The sequence below is a fragment of the Corvus cornix genome, chromosome 1A (genome assembly GCF_000738735.6).
Source record: "Corvus cornix cornix isolate S_Up_H32 chromosome 1A, ASM73873v5, whole genome shotgun sequence".
In the NCBI taxonomy this organism is placed as follows: Eukaryota; Metazoa; Chordata; class Aves; order Passeriformes; family Corvidae; genus Corvus; species Corvus cornix.
Window position 1 is genome coordinate 51,202,406 of NC_047057.1, and position 19,634 is coordinate 51,222,039.

The 19,634-nt window shown below is 52.7% G+C and overlaps 1 protein-coding gene across 3 annotated transcripts in view; it reads left to right on the forward strand.

Annotated features, from left to right (window-relative positions):
* CACNG2 (calcium voltage-gated channel auxiliary subunit gamma 2) overlaps positions 1-6,248 on the forward strand; it is a 52,155-nt gene extending 45,907 nt beyond the window's left edge. For all 3 annotated transcript variants that reach the window (XM_010410528.3, XM_010410529.3, XM_039570893.1), the window contains 3 exons: positions 978-1,061; positions 4,749-4,889; positions 5,346-6,248. In XM_010410528.3, coding sequence (XP_010408830.1) covers positions 978-1,061; positions 4,749-4,889; positions 5,346-5,881 — 761 coding nt within the window. In that variant the 3' untranslated portion in view covers positions 5,882-6,248. The remainder of the gene's footprint in view (positions 1-977; positions 1,062-4,748; positions 4,890-5,345) is intronic.
* The last annotated feature ends 13,386 nt before the right edge of the window (positions 6,249-19,634 follow it).

The window sequence follows — 19,634 nt, forward strand, 5'->3', positions numbered from 1 at the left end:
TGATGTCGAGACATGAATGATGAAAATAAGAGTCTGGTAGACATCTCAGCTAACAAAAGACTTGGAAGATGTCACTGGCCTCCTGCTGGGATGGCCTTGTTGGCCATGGAGTGTGTGAAAAAGGGAGCCCCATGAGTAAAACTAGCAGAAGGCCCTGTGCGTACACCAGCCTGATGGAACTGTGTCCAGCCCAGCTTCCCTCACTCATGGTGGAAGATTTTGCTCCCCCAGCACAAGGGTGTTTTGCTGCTGAGCTGCATACACGCACTTGCACCAAGCTTCTTGTAGCCTCAGTCTGTGAGAGGACACAAGAGGGGCCTGACAAAGGTATGCAAAAACAAGCAGTCATATGGAGAAAGTAGATTAAGAGCTTTTGTTCTCACACCAAACCAGAACAAAGGGATGTATCCTGCCCATGGAATGAGAGGACAGCAAATTCACAGCTGAGAGAAACAAATACTCTCGCAACCCACACCCGATCATCCTGCCACGATCCCCTCACTGCTGGGATCCACCAGCCCACGCCAGGGGAAACACTGAGCTCTGCTGATGTAACCCACAGTTACGCCTGTCGATGCTGAGGGAGGGGACCCTGACACCTGTACTTTGCAGGATGGCCCAGTCTCTGGCACCTGTTCCCATCCCGCCTCCCTCAGAGGCGGGCAGAGCTCTCCCGCCCGTCTGCGGCAGGAGTCACGGAGCTTCTGGTGCTCTCCTCTGCTGAGCGAGGCGTGCTGGGCTAGGTGGGCGTCAGGCTGGATCCTGACAGCAAAGCCCACATTCCTGTGCAAGTAAGAGGGAGATACATGTGTGAGTGTGCAAGGAGAGGCCCCGGGCATTTCCCGGGCATGCACACACGAGTGGGTGTGCTGCCTGGGAGGAAGGCAGGCGGGCACAAAAGGTGACGCAGAGGGCAGCTGTTCCTGCAAGGCAGGTTTTGGTGTTCTCATTTGTTCTTTTTTCCTCTTGTTCCCTAGGGAATTTTAAAGGTCTGTGTAAGCAAATCGATCACTTCCCTGAGGATGCAGATTATGAAGCCGATACAGCAGAATATTTCCTCCGTAAGTCCACAGGCTCTTTTTGCAATGGCTTGTAGGTGCTAGCGTCGGGCACCTTTTGTTTTCTGAACACAGGGTGGTGGAGACACTGGGACCTGTGAGGCTCAGTGGAGACCCCAGAGCCTTGTGACCCCCTAAAACTGGCTCCACTCTCACCTCCTTGGGACCCTGCCCATGAGACAGTGCAAATTTGAACTCACAGTAAAAACCAATGGCATTTTTTTTATTAGCAGCAATTAATTGCAATATAAAATCAGAGTCTCAATTCAAATCCATTGAAAAGCAGCTGATTGGGCATTAGGTCAGACTGGGCTAGCTGGGGCAGTGTGTGTGTGCGTGTCCATGTGTGAGACATTTACATTTCCTTATCTGACACTCCAGTGGCACCAGACTTAAGAAATTAGCTGGGTTTTGTCTGAGGAGCTCTTATTGCTGTCTTCACCTTTCCCCAAACACCACTTCCCTACAGAGGCTACAGATCTGATCTTTGCTGGTTTTAGTGATTTTAGTGATGGGAGCAGGAAGCGGGAATAAGGACAGCCAGAGCCCTTTGAAGGAAAGACCTGGTGCTCACCCGGAGCCCCTAGGAGAGGTGCTGAACCCTAGGTACAAGGCATGGCTGTAAGGAAGCCTAGCCTGAGCTCCAAGCCCAGCCTCAGGTGTGTGGGTGAAGGTCAGACTGCTTTGCACAGCAGCATCCTGGCCAGCAGGACAGATCCGCATCGTGCGTTGCCCTGCCCGGCTGCCCTCCCCAGCCAGCATTTCCACCCACCCCAGAGGCAGGAGCTTACTCTTCCTTTAGCACAGCTGAACAGGGAACACTCCTCCTTTTAGGTCCCCACCTCACTGTCCTGCCCTCCCTCCACAAGCCCATCGTCTTTTGACATCATGAGATCTTCTCCCGACAGAAATCTGAGATAAGTGCTTTTGACCTTCCAAGGTTAATCATCAGAGGCTTCCAAAGACCGGGAGTCTTTCAGAATAGCTTCTTGTCAGCCGGGTGTGCTCCAAGCCAGATGTGGAGACCCAGCCCTGCGGCAGGGATGAGAGAGATAATTTAGGATCTGTGAGGCTCATTTGTATGTGAAAAGAGGCAGATCTTATGCTGCTTCCTCTTGGTTTCTCAAACAGTCCTTCATCCACTGTAAATTGTAAATAACTGAGGGAGATTGCTTCTTTCAGCTGCCTTTCTGCAGTACCGGTCTCTTAATTGCTGCATGGCCCCTGGACAGCAGAGCTGAAGACAGGGGTTTGATCTGGTTTGGCACAGGGATGCCAAAGGTTTGCAGGCTGCCTCCGAGGGCAAACCAGCCCTTGCAGAGTTGCTTGGGAGCAAGGAAGCTGCTTGCAGCATCAAGTGCACTTCAGAAAAAAGAGCTGGGGGAAGGGGCCAAACATCTTAAGAAGGATGGGTTTGTTCCCTCAGAGGGAACAAGATCTGAAGACAAAAATTGGCCCAGTGTCAGGACCTGACAGTGTCCCCAGGGTAGAGCCCTTTTTAAGAAAGAACCAGGTTCAAAGAGAGATTTGGCAAGTCAGTAAAGAACTACTTGGGTCATTCCTGAGGGAAGTGGGATTTCTGCTGGCTTTGACCTGCCTGGAGAGGGACCCCACTGAAGATCTTCTTCCCAGAACTTCTGCCAAACTGGAGTCCCTGGATGCTCTGCATGGGCAATGCCTGGCAGTACCATCAGGAACAGCTAGGAAGTTGCTTATTAGTATCAGACTGGGCAATTCCCTCATGCCCCAGGGAAGCAGGACAGTGATGGGGTAGTGTCCATGGCCTAGAAGGGCTTAGACATTATTTCTGCCAGCCATCCACATTAGGTGTCTTAGGCTTTTTGAAATCAAATGCCTGTTATCAGAGAGGAAGCAGAAGCATCCCTGTGTTTCTTTGCTAGCAGACACAGAGGATTCAAGGGAGCATACAAACACCAGCCACTTCTCTTTAGGCCACAGGCTCTGGAGCCAGGAAGACTGGATGATATTCTGCCCCTCTCTTGGTGGCATGGTCCTCCTGAGAGGCTGAGGAAGGCTGCTGTCCTTCTCCATCCTATGACACCTGCAGCTCCCCATGTCAGTCAGCAACTTTGTGTTCTCCCAACAGACGTGAATTTCAGAATTAAGACACAGATAAAACTGATGCATCAGGACCAGATTGCAGGACTGACCAAGCATCCCCCTAGAAACCCTCTCAATAGTGGGTGTCTACTTGATGTTTGCTTCCTGCCATTTAAGCTTCTCATCGTCAAATCCCATCTTGCTTTCCAGAAGCTATTAAGATGGTTATTACTGCTATCCTGTTCCCTGAAACACAGCCAGGCAGAGCTGGAAAGCAAGCAAGAGAGGTTTCTCCCTGCCTTCTGCATTCCCCATGCACAAGCAGTGGGCTAGGCCCCCCTCAAAGAGCTGGTTGCTTGTGCCTGGCAGGATCCAGAGGCCAACGGGGTCTTTGAAGCGCGGTCTCTGCTCACTTAGGAAGAAGTCCTGCATTTGCTTCATGTAGGTTCATTCTCGCAAGCAAGGAAGGATTAGCTTTCATCCCCCCTTCCAGATCTTTGCTCCACAAGCAGAATTGCACCAGCCCGTCTGATACCTTTCTTTATCAAGCAAGGCTTCATTTCACACTTTAACAGCTTATTTTCTCTTGTGAAGGGAGGAGAGAAGGCCTTCCTAGTTAAAAAAAAATAATGAATATTCTCAATGCAGACTCAGGCAGAGCGGTGGCTCCCACCGAGCCGCCCACAAGCAAAGTGTGCGTGCGTGCCTGTGTGCGTGGGTGTGCGTACACACAGGCTTGGCCTTTCGCTGTGTGAGCACGAGTCAGGCCCCCCAGAAGCTTTGGGGTATGTTTTGCATGCACATATGAGCATATACGTGCATCTGTGCATCTATGCCATTGCCCTCTGCTGGCTGAGCTCTTCCCGTATCGACTGATGGAGAGTGTGCGTGTGTGGGAACTGGCACATCCAAACCCATCACTGCCCTCTGGAAGGAGCCCAGTCATTTAATCACTAGGATAAGCCCCGCATTTCAGCACACAGGGCTGGGACTTTTGCTTCTCGATCCTCACTGCAGCTGCAGAGCAGTGCATGGCACCAGGAGCTCCTCCTCAGCCCTAAAAAAAAAAATCTCCTTGAGATGCTCATGCCCTTTCAGGAGGATTTGAGATTGAGCAGCTCTGCAGGAAGCATTTGGGTTGCTGTTCTTTGAAGTGCAGGCTCAAGCGGCAGAGCCCCGCAGAAGAAGCTGAATGGTGCCTGGGCTCCCCCTCCAGCCCACAGTCCCCGCAAAAACAGAGGAAAAGACAGCGTGAGGGGGAACAGACAACACAGGCAGGCTCCCAGCTCAGCCACCAGCCCCACAGCCCTCTCTGCCTCCCCGTGCCGAACCACCAGCTTCTTGGCAGCAGCAGTGGCCAGGGCATGGGAGAGTTGCTTTGGACCACTCTCTTTTTCTGACACACTTTGTTTCTCTCTCCCTCCCTCCCTCCATTCCCCAATGCCTTTATTCTCTCCTTAAATTACTCCCCTATGGCACGTTGCCCTCTGTCTCTCCCCTTCACCCACACCCACAAAACGTACTTGCGTGCCCCCCTCCCCTCACTCCGGTGCCACTTCCACGCCCCTGTTTCCTCTCTCTCACACCTCTGTTGTTCTTTCTGCCCCGCCCTCCCTCTCTCCTCTGCAGGGGCTGTTAGAGCCTCTAGTATTTTCCCGATCCTGAGTGTGATTCTGCTTTTCATGGGTGGACTCTGCATTGCAGCCAGCGAGTTCTACAAAACCCGACACAACATCATCCTTAGTGCCGGCATCTTCTTCGTGTCTGCAGGTAAAGGGATGCACAGGGCCTGATGCCCCAGGGATGGGCTCCAGGCGTTGGGGGGCTGCCCAGCCAGGACGTCTGCAGGGGCGCAGTTGCCTAGGCAGGAGTGTGTGTATTTCCCAGCCCTGACAAGCTTTATTTGGGGTGAAGGTAGTGTCACAAGGATGCCTCTCCATCCTGCCTGCTCGCCCATCAGAGGCAGGCAGGCAGGGGCTTTCCTACTGCCCTCCTTGGGAGCTGATGGAGGGAGAGTGTTTCCCTAACATCTGACATCTCTCAGGGACCAGCCAGGAGTGCAGTCCACGGAAGCAGCAGGCACATGAGGAGGGTTTTGCCCGAGTTTCCCAAGGAAAACTGTCCACCAGGAGGGGATGGGCAGGGATTCAACCCCACAGCCCCCACCACTGCTATGTGTGACATTCCTGACATATCCTTCTCTCTCCCCCGCCGGACGGCTTGCAGGTCTGAGTAATATAATTGGCATCATCGTATACATATCAGCCAACGCTGGAGACCCCTCCAAGAGTGACTCCAAGAAGAACAGCTACTCCTACGGCTGGTCCTTCTATTTCGGGGCCCTGTCCTTCATTATAGCCGAGATGGTGGGAGTGCTGGCTGTCCACATGTTCATAGACCGGCACAAACAGCTGCGCGCCAATGCTCGTGCCACGGACTACCTCCAGTCCTCCGCCATTACCCGCATCCCCAGCTACCGGTACCGCTATCAGAGACGCAGTCGCTCCAGCTCCCGCTCCACCGAGCCTTCACACTCCAGGGATGCCTCTCCCGTCGGGATCAAAGGGTTCAACACCCTCCCATCAACAGAGATCTCGATGTACACCCTGACCAGGGACCCGCTGAAGGCAACCACCACCCCCACCGCTACCTACAACTCCGACAGGGATAACAGTTTCCTCCAGGTTCACAACTGTATCCAGAAAGAGAACAAGGACTCTATCCACACCAACACAGCCAACCGCCGGACCACCCCGGTATGAAGCCGTCGCCAGGAGCTGAAAATGGGGCAGGAACGGGCAGGAGGAGACAGGGGTGGGCTGCAGGGTGGGGAGGGTGGAAGGGGGCAGGGGGCAGCAGGGGGGGGTGGGGAAGGAGGAGGTGGAAGTGCCCCTTGGTGGAGTGGGGACCTTCCCAATGCAAAAAAAAAAAAAAAAAAAAATCCACAAAAAAACCACAAAAACAACAAAAGCAAACAAAAAACTGACAAAAAAAAACCAACGAAGGAACAAGCAGATAAGCAGACAAACAAGTGAGTGAACAAAAAAAACCAAACAAACGCAAAGGAAACATGAGGAAAGAGACAACAGTGAAAAAAAATTCTTAAAATAAAAAAAGCAAAAGAAAAAAGAAAAAAAAGAAAAACTTTAAAACTGAGAGAAAGATTTAAAAAATAGAAATAAATTTAAAAGAAAATGCATGATTTCCCATGTACCATTATTTTAACATTTAATAAAAACAGATTAAAAAAAATAAAAGGGAACCAAGAAATAACAAATGACAATAAATCAAGTGGGAGGAAGAGGAGGAGGAGGCAGCTTTTTTAATTTTGGGAGGTTTTATTCTTTAATTTTATGGTTTGTTTCCCACTTACCTTTAGCCCAGCACAGGCTTCTTGGGGAACAGGGGATGGGGGTTCGGCTGCCAGTGACTTCGGTGTCCTTGGGCCCGTTATGGAGGATCCTGAGTGCCGGAGTTAGCCATGACCCACTCTGTTCCCCCGAGACCCATGGGGATCCACTCCATTCCCCTGGGATCCGTGGGGATCCGCTCGTCCCCCCACAGGTCCGTAGGGGTTTAGAGTGACCCTAGGGAGTGCAGGAGCTGATGCTGAGTCACGCCTCCACAGGGTCCCCAGGAGGGTCCCCACTTCCCCGGCCCTGGGGACCCTGGGGTTAACGGTGACAGTGCAAAAAACAAACAGACACAGTAAATAAAGACACACAAGAAGAGACAAAAAAAAAAAAAGGACAAAAGAGGTTTCTTAAAAAAAAAAAAGTGGCAATTTTTTTAATAAAACAACAGCTATAAATAAATGTAAATATAATAAGCGGATTTACTTGCAAGAAGAACAGATAGTATTTTTTTTCTTTTAATTTTTGTTTTCTTCAGCTTTAAACTGTGAAAAAAAAAAAAGGAAAAGAGAGAGTGGGGAGCTGTGTGGGAGGCACAGGTAGAGGACGGGGCGGGGGGGGCTGGTGGAGGGCAGCTGGGGCTCCCATCCCTTCAGGATGAGGATGCTGTGGGGGGACACACACGGGATGCTGCGGGGGGGACAGCACTCGTGCACACATGTGCCCACGCTCACACACTCGTGCCCTGGTGTGCGCATGCTCGCCTGTGAATGCTCCGGAGGCTCCCCAGGGTGGCCATGCACCCCTCAAATCTGCCCAGATCCCCCTTGGGTCACATCAGTGGGGCTGCAGCCATGTGGGGGCACGGTGAGGCCACCCAGCCGCCCCCTGAAATCGCTCCTGTCGTCGCCTGGGCAGAGACAGCACACCCTGACCCAAAACCTGCCGAAGGCTGCCTGGTACGTGCAGCCTGCCAGCTCCCATCCCAGAGAGCCCCCCGAGCCCCCATCCCAGAGAGCCCCCCGAGCCCCCAAGCCCCAGCAGCCGTGCCGGGGAGAGGTGCCCATGGGTGTCCCCATGCCCGCTGGGTTTTGTCCTCCTCCCCACCCCTCTGCAGGGGGTCCCCGACTGCCGTGGTCTCCTCCACAGCAGCAAGGCAAGGCAAGCTGGGTCCCCCCATCCCGCCCCGGGCCCCCGGCCTGGCTGCCGCCCCCTCCCTCCCCGCCACGCCGGGAACGGGACACCGGGATGCCAGCTTTTAATGCAGCTCCCTCCGCAAGAGCCGCTGCCGATGGAGGCAGAAGGGGAGGTGGCAGCAGAGGTGATGGGGGATCTCTGTGACACCCACGAGACACCGGCCAGCCCGGGGCGAGGACAGGACCCCTTTGGGGCTGCCCCCCGAAAGCAGCAGCGCCCGCGGCAGGCACAAAGCCGAGGGTTGCAGGATGGGGCCGCTGAGCCCTTCGGCAGCTCAGACCCACTTTTCGACTTTTTTTCCGTCCCCATTCCTGCTGCTCCAGTTTTAGGAGCTGCGCAGTCCCCGCTCCAGGTCCCAGCGGGGTTTCTGCTTTAAAGCAGCCCGATCGTCCCCGCTCCCCCGACCCACTGCTACTTCACCCCCACCTCCCCGCTCTGGGGTAGGGCGGGGGGCAGCAGAGGGACGGGGTCACCCCCAAAAACGGCATCACAGAGCAAGAGGCGGATGCGAGCGCCTTGGCTGGGTGTTCAGACCCCACCCCACTGCTGACATCCCCTCCGGTGGCCCCCCAGCCCCTTAAGAAAGATTCACGGGGGACATCCACCCCCTCCAGTGGCCCCCGAGGAAAAAGTTAAAGCCAGTTCCCCAGATCCCAGCGTAGAGGGAAGGTGGCGTTGGGGTTTCCATGCCCGCCCAAGCCTGCTCGGAGCTGGGGAGCATTCACAGGGCTGAGCGCGCCCCGGGGCCGGGCGGGAAGGGGAGAGGGCGGGAGGGCGCCGGGAGAGCGTGTGCAGGAGGCAAGGGCTGGCGGGGAAGCTTCTTCCCCAGGGTGTTGCTCATGTCCAGCTCAAACCAGTACAAGAAACCAACCTCCATTTTCTTTATTTCGTGGTTTTTTTCAGACTGTTAAAAAGAAAAAAATTTTAAAAAGAGAAAATGACAAAAAAAAAAAATCCTGGTACATGAAATAAAGATTTTTTTTTTTTATAACTTGGTCCTCGTTTATGTGGCTTTATTGGGGGCATTAGTAGTGCCAGAAGAGTACCTCAAAATCCAGCAAGAGAATCTACTGGTGTGGACAATTTTGTCCTCATTGTAAATTCAGAGGACGGTCTTGCTTCATGATAGTCTTTGAGATACAGGAACGGACGAGGCAAGAGGAGAGGGCTTTGCCACAGCTCTTTTTTGAAGTAAGTGTGGGTAAATTCAAGTCATACATGTGGGCTTTCTCTGCTGCCCTCCAAAACACCTGCTCCAGCCTCTCTGTAGCCTCCAGCATCTCCCCTCCTGTTCCATTCTCCTTGAATCAGCCACAAAGGCTGATGCTCCAACTCCTACTGGAAGACAGTGGCTCTCATGGCAAGCCAAGAATTGCCAGCAAGGTCAGAATTCATACATACTGGAGGGCTCAAAAAGGAAAAAGAAAGTGACCCTAGCATTGTTTTGGGGGTTTGTTCAGCCACTCATGGGATTTCTGGCAATTTCCTCAGGAGCTGGGTTGGCAGGGGGTGCCTGGTGGAAATGCTCAGTGTAGGAGCCTGGAGTGAGGGAATAACTTAGAGCTGGAGATGCAGACCCAACAACAGGTAAGGTGGCAGCAGAGGACGCAGTGTGATCCCCACAAAGGGGACTAGGCTACCGCTATGCCCCCTCACCTCTCACTCACCACTGGCAGCAAGGGTGTCACCAATGAGCTTCCCTTTACCCTGCACTGGGCTCTCACTTGCTGTGAGACCCTCCATGGCTTTCTGAAGCAGACCAGAATCCCCGTCAGACTCCGTCACCTCTAGCTCCAGAGGGGTGACACAGAAGGACAGCTGCCTGAGTGACAAAGCTTCTCTGAAGTGTGGCCAGGGTCTGACCACAGCAGACAAGTGGGACCTCAAGCTGAATGAGCAGGTGGGACCGGGGGAGTTAATTTGTCAGCAGCAAGGAAGGCACAGCTGGCTCCAGGAGCCCCAGCAGACACTGCTGGGTTGCAGTGTGATCACTGCACTGCAGTTCTCCCTGTTGCCCAATGCACCTTGCACAGGTTGGTACCTGTGCTCAGCATCTGTATCCCCTGGCCAGCACCAGTGGGTCCCCACTCTGCCCCTCACTGGACCCCCTCCAGCACAACCTCCTACAGCTCATCCCTCTTCTTTGGGCCCCTGTAGCACCTAACACTCACCCCAGCATTCCAGCTGGCAGGACACTTTGCTGCCAAGGTAATTGGGGGCACCCGCCGACCCATTTCTGCTCCTCCTCCAGGGACCCTTCCCAGCAGCAGCCTCACCAAGAAGGAGGGCACAGGGAGGGGAGAGGCAGCAAAGCAGGCCAGGAGCCTGTCTGGGGCACACCAGGGAGCTCCCGGCCCTGCTACGTGCACATCTAGGAGACAGCTGCCTTCCCACCCCTTCTAGTGCACAGACCCCAAAACCTTCTCACCTCCTCCTCATCTCCTTGCCTGGCTCTGAAGCCTCCACCAGTGCTGGGTGCTCCCACTCAGGCATGGGTGGGATGAGCTGAAGGAACCCCCCCGCATCTCCTCCATCCACCCTGTGATGTTTCCAGTCCTGGCCCGCTGCAGAGCTTGGGGCAAGACTGTGCTCCCTCATCCTCCCCCGTGCCAGTGGGGCACTGGGGAGATATGGCTACACTTCCCAAACAATGTCCTGCCTGGAATGAAGGGGGTGCATGGCTCGCCCCCTCCACACAGCTCCATGAGGGGCTCCTTCCTCGTAGGGTGCAGATGCTTCTCCCCTTCTCTGTCTGGCTTTTATGGGATGAGGCAAGGGAGGGGGAGAGCCAGGGAAGCAGCACCGGCCTGAAATTAGGTGTGGGGAATGCTCCTCAGACAGCGCCAGCCTCCATGCCATAATAATTAGTACTAATATTCAGCACTTATACAGCACTTTTCATGTTCAAAGCACTTTGCAAACATTAACTAATTAATGTCATATTAAGTGATGTCTTAGAGGGGCAGCACTGAAAGCAAACAACTTGTGCGTGGGCAGAAGCTCTCATTCCCCATCTCTCCTCAGGCACATTAACACTTAGGTAGGTGAGAGACCCTAATATGTTATCCTGTGCCCCTCCGAGTTCTCAGTGCTCCCCATGCTACGTGCTTGCCTCTCCCACTGCTGACTGTGTGCTCTGGCAGGCCCTGAGTATGCCAGGGGTGAGAATGGCACCAGGGTCTTCTCCTCGACAGCACTGAGCCACTGAGGCCTTAGGGAAGCCAAAGACTCGTGACTGAGAGGTCAGTTAAAATATTTGGGTTGGAAAACTTCCTGCCCCAGACTCAAGCCCCAGCAGTGGGGAAGGAGAGGCAGCAGGCCTCTTGCAGCACAGCCAGAGTGGAGATGGAGCAGGCAAAGTCTGGTCCGATGCCTTCAGCCAGGTCCCTCTCATGCCCCAGCCTCATGACCTCTTTGGGGCCAGTGGTCATTCCCTGCTTTCAGGTGTCAGAGGAATGCAGTGTCTGGCCCTGCAGAGGGCTGATTTTGGACAGTCCCCCTCTGAACCTGAGGACATGCTCTCAAATGCTGGCCAGGGATGGGTAGAAGGCAGGCAGGGCATCTGCCAAGAGAGAGTGCTGCCCTACTCAGACAGAGCAATCTGCAAGGATGGCTCTGGCAAAGGATCTGAGCTCCAGAGGGCCTGCACTGCCCAAGGCATGCTTGCCTGCGCTGGCAGTGGTGCCAGGTATTCCATCCCATGGAGGCAGAGCATGGCTGAGGAGGGGGCTCCCTTTGGGGGCCAGTGTGGGGCGAGGGAGCACTTACTACTGAGTAATGCCCAGGCCCTCACGTGTGTGGGTCTGCTATCAACATGTGCTTGCTACTCTTCTGCTGCCTCTTTCATATGGACCACAGCCAGAGCTGGCTGCACTTTGCTTTAGTGGGAGACGCTCTGAGAGCTCCTCATGTGGGGAAACCCAGATACTTGGCTATTAAATTAACATCGGGCATTTAACTGCATCATTGAAATGGTTTAAACACCCAGGAGTGGTAATTAGTAATTATGGTTTGGTGAGGGAGGATATTAAGACCCAGGTATGGAGCCCAGTATTTTTCTCTGCAGATAATTTTTAGTGCCAGATGACTACAGAGAGAGGCCAAGCGTCAGACACGCAAGCCTGCTGTCTTGCTTGTGTGTGAGGACTGCCACGGGGGAAGAAGACAGCCACAAAGCTCGCCTTTCAAAAGCCAAGCACCTCAGCCAAGGACAGAGAAAGGTTTGAGGAGAGCTGATGGAGGAAGAGGGTCTGTGGAGAGGTACAGTCAACATCAGTAAAGCTGCTAAGTGAGCAGTGCTAAGGATGGCAAAGGACAGTCTATCTGAATGTCCTGGAAGTATCCCCAAAGGTAGAGGGGGCTCCAGACAACTTGGCATCTCCTTCCCAGGTGCCTTCCAGCTGCTGGGACCTTCTCCCCTCATCTCCCCAGGCTCTTCTTGATACCTTCTGGAGACAAAGAAAGAAGGGCCAACAGTTTTGGTAGGGAAGGGAGACAGATGGAGGATAAAATTTGAGTAGGACCTATGCAGATTAAACAGGTGTGAATTAAATGCCATCAGCCTGAGTTTTACGTCCAAGAGTGGGGAACACATCATCCCTCATGCTAAGCGGAGGCATGGAGCTGGACCACACGTGGGCTGCTGTGCAGTATGCAGCTCCTCACCCAGGCAGGGCATTTACAGGACCTCTGATCAAACCGAGCATACCTGTACCACACTTTGCTGGTTCCACAGAGCTCCAGAGTAGCTGGGCCACCAAGATGCCCCGTGGACATGAGAAACTCCTCTCCAGCCTGAGAGGGGACAGGGCCCTGTCACCCGGACATGGGACAGGTCTTAAAAAGACTTCTAACTGGGGATTTATGCCCACAAGGGTAGGGAGGACATCTGTGATGTCCCAGTGTCCGTGGTGGCTACTCCTTACTAAAGCCATTGACCACTGGCTGATAGAGGGGTGCTGAGGACCTGCCAGACATAGAGCTGCACTGAGGACCCAGACAGAGGATCCAGGACCCCAACAGGCCATGCTGCTTCCCACAACAGCAGCAGCAAAAAATGGGTGACTGCCTCCATCTTCCTGGCTGCAAATCCCAGCTTTGACCTGGCTGTGGCAGAGCCAACACAGACGTGAACCATTCTGGCAGAGTGTTGTCACTTGTGCCAGTTTTACACCGTGGAGAGGAGTAACGTGCGAATGACGCCAAACCCCGCTGGCCTCATTTCGCCTGCCCTTTACTGAAACCTCCGGGCCTTGCACCCTGGGCTCGGAGCGACGAGGGTGCTGCAGCTCATGTGCGCAGCAAGGGCTGGGCCTCGGCATCCTCTGCATCCTCTGCAGGATCAGCTCTTGACATTGCGGAACGTCCGCAGTGGAGGAGCCGGCTGGCCCGATACCCACAGCTTCAGCAAAGGGGTCAAGATACACGGGGATGGGCTGAGTCCCAGAAACAGATCCACAAGGGCAAAGTACTGGGCTTGGGAAAGGGTTTTCTCTGCTGCTGCTCCTCCTGCTGCTCCTGATCCCCTCGGGGATGGAAAAAACAAGGGACTTTGCTCTCTAGGGACCTGTCAATCAGAATCTGCCAGCACCGTTTAATTTGCTGCATTAATGCCTGCCAGGAGCGCCGGCCGGGCTGCCTGTTCCTGAGCAGGCAGTGCCCTCCCGTGGGACGAGCCCGGCACAGCAGCAGAGCCTCACAGCCGCGCCGTGCGGGAGCTGGAGCAGCCCCACAGCTTCCAGGGAAGATGCAGCGCTGGGACCCTTGCCCGGGGTCCCCTTGGTGCACAAGGGTGGCCAGCGGACATTTCCACTCTGCCAGGGCTCCTCACTACCTGCTTTCCCTCATTCCCCCTCTCCTTCCAGCAGTTCAGAGGGGGTACAAGGACATAATTTACCTGGGGGGTTCAGCTTAATCCCACCCATGACGGGCTCCAGCCAGCACAGGGGCAGGTATTATTTTAGAAGGGAAGGCAGACAACAAAGCTCTTACTGTGAGCTTGGTGTGGCCACTGAGGTTCGAGGCAGCATGTCCCAGGAAGCTGCTTATCATCAGCAAGTCCCCCCACTTCTCCTACTCTAAAATCTGCAGCTCTGACTGGTGCCTAGCCAGGGATCATCTAGGAGTGTTTAGTAGGGTAATACTTCATGCATGCAGGAAAAAGAGTAATTCCAAAGAGCAGTTCCCAGGTCAGGGAGCCCCATGGCTGCCCCATGTCTCCTTCTGCCCTTGCTCCTCTCCCTCGAGTGCCTGATGCTGCTTGTGGATCCTTTAGGGACAAAGGGGGGAAGGGAAGGTTCCTTCCCAGCCCAAACCCCTTCCCGTCCCCTACAGTAGGGGCCACAAGCAAAGCCTGGGCCTGACCTTGGGAGTCAGCTGTGACCTTGGGAAGTGCCTGATCCAGAGGAACAGGCTGCAGACAGGGAAAAGGAGAGAAAGAAGGACCTTGGACTGCTGCAGTGGGAGCTTTCTGGAGTAAGGCTGAGAGTGCGCATCCGTCCCAGCTGCCTCGGGGTACCTGACACCCGATGGGGGACATACACAGCACAGCTTTGCCAGAAGGGACAAAAGCACCCGGCTGACTCCTCCAAAGACAGAAGAGAGCAGATGGTGCTGAAATCTGCTCAAGAGGAGAGGAAGGAATGGCCCCGAGGCTCTGTACTCCCTGTACCCTCCGCACTCCCTGTACCCCGAGAGGCACATTTGTCCGCGGCCAAGCGTGTCGGCCAGCCCTGTCTCTGACTTACCAAGGGGCAAAGAAGGGAATGGCAACCATGGACTTTCTGGGCTGCTGCATATCCCTTGCTGCCTTTCTTTTTTGTGGGGACCTTCCTGACAGTCTCTGGGAAGGGAACAGTATGTTATACATAGGTGGCATCTGCTTTTGGCTCCTTACTGCCTTGAAACTAGGTCTTGTGCAAATAGGGTTCAACTGTGTTTCCTAGCAGAAGTTGCTTGCACTCTTTTTCTGCCTCCTGATACTCTACTTAGACCTCTTTTCCTGGCTGGCATAAACATTAAGCTTTCCAGAACAGAGACCAGCCAGGCAAGAGCATTTGCACAGCACGTTTAGCCCAGAAGATTCTGATTTTTCACAGAAGTTACTCTAACACTGATGATGTTGAAGGAAATAACCGTGGGTGCTTCTGCGCTGGGCAAGGGCCCTTGTAAAGAACACCCATGTTGCTCACAGATCTGCTCAGATCGAGATCCTTCTGAGGGCAGTGCTGCGTATGACTCAGGCACTGGATAATCGCAGGGGCACGGAGCGGGGCTCCTGCAGCTGAAAGGCACACTGCTAATCAGTGGTGAGAAGGCATTATGTGCCTTGTACCTTCCACCACCCAAGGCCCCATCCTCCTCCCCGCTGTAGATCCGGCAGGATCCATGCAGCATTTCCCAGGAGCAGCAGCCTCTGTTGACACGGTTCCCCATCACCATGATAGCTTCTATCTCCTCCAGTCAGGCAGGGAATGTTGTCCCTCCCTGCACAGCATGGAGGTGACAAGCTCCTGCTGCAGAAGCTCGCTGGTGTAGCCTAGAAAACAGCCACAGAGTGGGGATTTGCAGCTGAGCCTGTGGACTCCCAAGCCCATGCCCCAGCCACTGCACCAGCCTTCCTCTCCTGATGCAGGCTTGGAGCCAGCAGGGACGCTGCTGGCGCCAGCTGCTCTAATTGAGCTTTGTAGAATAAACTTGTGGCATTCGCCTGTTGGCTGCTGGGATAAAATCCAGCACTGAGTGCAGATCAAAGGAGACAATCTTGCTGACAGTTTGAGGGGAGGCAGCTGGACCTGGGCTCCTTCTACAGCTCTGGCAAGGGCAGTGCTCAGCAGCCAAGGGTGAGGATGCAGCGTGACACACACACTGCCTCTTTGGCAATACGTGTGGTCCAGACCCTGACAGTCACAGCTATAGAAACCTTGGGAAAGTTCTGACACTGGTCGCAAAAACAGTCAAAACCAGGCAAGAGACAGCACTAATTCAGAGAAAGACTATTTTTTGGGTACATCAAAAGTATGTGGCTTTTCCTGGTAGCATGGAAGGAGCAGACAATACAAGGTCAGGCTCTGAGCCCAGCCTACAGAAGCAGCGTGGTTTAAGAGGGGGGTCTGTCCTTGCTCAGTTTCTGTCTGTCTGTGAGGACAAGACAGTCCAGCCCAGCAGTCAGGGAGAGCTCAGCACAGCAGGAAGAGGAAGATGGGGAAAGCCTTACAGAGAAAACACTATTTGCTACCAAGAATAATAAACTCAGCACATTCCTGGTGTGGACCTTTCTGGACAGACATGGCTGGTCTGAACACACACAGCAAATCTGCCAGGTGCCACCAGCGCCCAGCCCCACTAGACTGCACAGACAGCAAATTAAAAATCAGATTCACCGCACGTACACAGTAATACTGTTTTATGGCCATTTTTCCAGGGTTCCTGAAAATCCAATCCAGAATTTTCCTGAAAATCCAATCAAGAATTTCCCTGAAAAAGCTGGTGAGCAACCAGCACACAAGAGGACAGGTTTATAGTTCAGCAACCAGGACACCAGCGAGAGGAAGGAAGCTCTTGGAAAGGAGGCCAAGCATTGCAGCAAAGCACCTGGCCTGAGAGAACAGCAGACTGAGGAGGCAGATAAAAGTGCCATGGAAAAGATGGGATGCAAAGAGGAGGGCCAGGGAAGGAAGGAGGGCTTCCCAGCCTGTGAACATCAGTCTGGGGCATGAGCCAGTTCACACATGGCCAAGGTTGGTTACAACAAAAGCCCGGGAGCCAGCAGTAAGTTTTGCTGTTTTAAAGATGATGACAATGACTGCGGGAGAGGAATCTGACCTGAGGAGGTGTGTGTGAACATCAGGGCTCCCTGCAGTGGGAATGTGTTAAGGCTGAAGACTATTTCCCTTGGTTTCTGGGCTTGTCAAGAAGCACGGGGCAGTGCAGACTAAACATATGGCACAGGCATACGGTGTGTTTGGTCTTTAGTGAGGAAAAGGAACCCAACTGTGTATTTTTGATGCATTTCTTAGAAGAATGAGAAAAGGAACTACTGGAAAATAGTGTTTTAGTGGGAACATTAGTCTTTCAATCCTCAGCTGCCTCTTTGATTGGAAGTACCGTCATATAAGGTGGAAAGCAACCTGTTTTAAGGCTTTCCAAAGCTTTTTGAAGGCAGAGGTGATCTTTTTTCTAGGAAAGGCCCCTAATGGGTTGGGTGCTTGGACTTGCTCTCCTTCACTTAAACCTGGCAAGCCCCTGGTAACACTGCCTGAGCTGTGTATCATCCTCTCGCAGCAGGAGGTGGCTGCTCAACGCAGCGCCAGCTTACGGGGCAACAGCGAGCCCCAAACTGCAGAGGAGAGGGATGGCAGAGAAGGTTTTGGACTGGAACATCTAAGGTGCTGGAATGAGCCCCTCTTTTAGGGACCTGTTAACACCAGCGCAGAGCCCAAAGCCAGAGGAGTGGGAGACAAGAACGGAAAAAACAGATGGGAGCAATTTATCCTGGCAGTTCTCATGAGCATCTTCCAGGGAAGAGTGATTAGTCTTATTAACTGATTAAATGATTAATTAACTGATGAACTGAAATTATGGATGAAGGATCAAATGATTGCAAAGCAAGCGTATTTGGAGTACTTTTCCAGGAAGCGACGTATTTCACGTGCCTTTCATGAAAACCAAAGGCAGCGAGAGGAACTGTTTGCAGCAGCAGCAGAGTGTGGGGTCAGCAGGACAGGACCAGAGGCACACGGAGCTGTGGGGCCCCAGCAGGACACAGGAGGTGCAGAGCCTGGTGTGAAGTGGGAAGCAAGACAGACCTGCTTCCTCTTCTAGTAAATCTGACCCGAGACAGGCTGAGAAAGTCGGGTCTGTTCATCCTGGAGAAGAGAAGGTCACATGGAGACCTCATAGCAACCTTCCAGTATCTGAAGGGGACTACCAGGAAGCCAAACAGGGATTCTTCAATGGGATCTGTAGTGATAGGACAGGGACTAATGGCTACAAATTGAAAGAGGGAATTTTAGGCTGGATATTAGGAAGAAATTCTTTACTGTGAGGGTGATGAGACACTGGAACAGGTTGCCCAGGGAAGTTGTGGGTGCCCCAACCCTGGCAGTGTTCAAGGCCAGGTTGGATAAGGCCTTGGATAACTGGGCCTAGTGGGAGGTGTCCCTGCCCATGGCAGGGGGTGTTGGGATTAGAGGAACTTTAAGGTTCCTTCCAACCCTTAACATCCTACGATTCTAAATGTGGCAGCAAATCTCACCTGCTTAAGACTGGATTTTCTTTTCTTAGAACTCTTCTTCTCCTTGCTAAGAAAATGGAAGGTTAGAGCCATGCCCAGGCAAGCGTTTATCCCGCACCAGCCACTCCCTATGTGTGCTGTCTCCTCCAACCCACACCATACCCAACTGTGTCACCAGAAAAGGAAATCTGATGGGCTAAGATCAAGCAGCACGTGATCTGCCATCTCTGGTAGACAGCAGCAGCACTGCATTCTCTTGCATGCACCTCGCGCAGACTCGGGAGTGAAGAGGAAACTGGAAAGAAAGGGATTTTATCAATTTCTTTTCATTTATTCCTAAGTCTATTTCTCTTTCCAGAACTTCTTCGTCTTTTCCTTCACCATCTCCTGAGCTCTGAGTCCCTCTGAGCCCACTGGGCCCACTGCCTAGCTTGGGGGGGCAAGGGGCAGGCGCTGTGGGGCTCACATGGAGCTGGGATCCCACTGAGCCACTGCAAGCGACTGGCGAGGCAGCTCCAGCACTAATGATGTTTGTCTCCAAAAAGGCTGTTTAGGTGAGACAGTTACAAATTGTATTTTATAAACTGTATTCCTATAAGTGGATTTTTTTTTTGCTAGCGGGAAGAGGTGCTTTAATAATCCCACTTCTGATTAATGGCAGGATATCTTGTCAAAGCAAAGACCACTGCAGCTTCAGTTCTTTCTCGAGGAGGAATCACAAGTGGAAAATAAAGAACAAAATGCACACCTCTCTGCCTGGAAAATATTGATCTAGACTCTTCCTAGGTAAAAGATACTCAGTAAAATTCTCTGAAGAGTTTTCCAGCCTGTGAGCTGAAGAGATTTGTAAACCAATCCTGCTCTTTTTAGGGGTAGAGAAAATTTCAATCACTCTGGCATGAGAGCATTTGGGATTTATTGATTTATTGCCCTCACTCCCTGAGAAGAAATACTATCCCAATTACAGAGACAGGGACCCGAGGCACTGCTGTATTAAATCACTGGCTTACGGTCTCCTAGAGAGGCTGTCGGGCTGAATCCAACTTCCAGCCCTAGGCCTCCCCTCCAGCAGGTCCAGGGAAGCCATCGGGGACAATGGGAAAGCTTGACTATCACACTATGAACACAGCAAGGGCAACTGCAATTCCCATTCTTTACACATCTTTAACTCTCAAAGTCAAGTGGTTCTTGTAACACCCTCTAAAGCACAAAGTTGGTTGAATGATCACACAACTACCGCCTGAAAAGTACCTGATTTTGTACGGAACCATTGCAGAGTTTGCATTTGTACTTTTATTTCAAGAAGCTGTGTGTGAGAGAAAATGAAGAGGTACAGTATTAAGTCATGTTTCCTGTCCTAGCATGTGGCTTTATTGACATACTTCTTGTCCAAAGTCCTGTAAGTCTGTTCTCTATCAAAGTCATCTCTTAACTTCTATCTCCATTTTTATCTGGGAAAACAGGAATTTACCTACTGGACATCACAGTAACTCCATCACATGTCTGCAAAGCAAACTAGCACAACCAGATGGGAACTGCCCATTAATGGTTGAAATCTGTATTTGACTAAGCTGAGGATCGTCATTCTTCCAATACATGATTTTTGTAACGTAAGTTGAACTCCAGTTTTCCTAAAGGAAAAAAGTTTCCAATCGGGCAGTCCTTTGTGTGGCCATGAAGCTCAAGTTGTTTTCCTGAGAACAGAGGGTAGACAGGCAGAGGGAGTTTGTT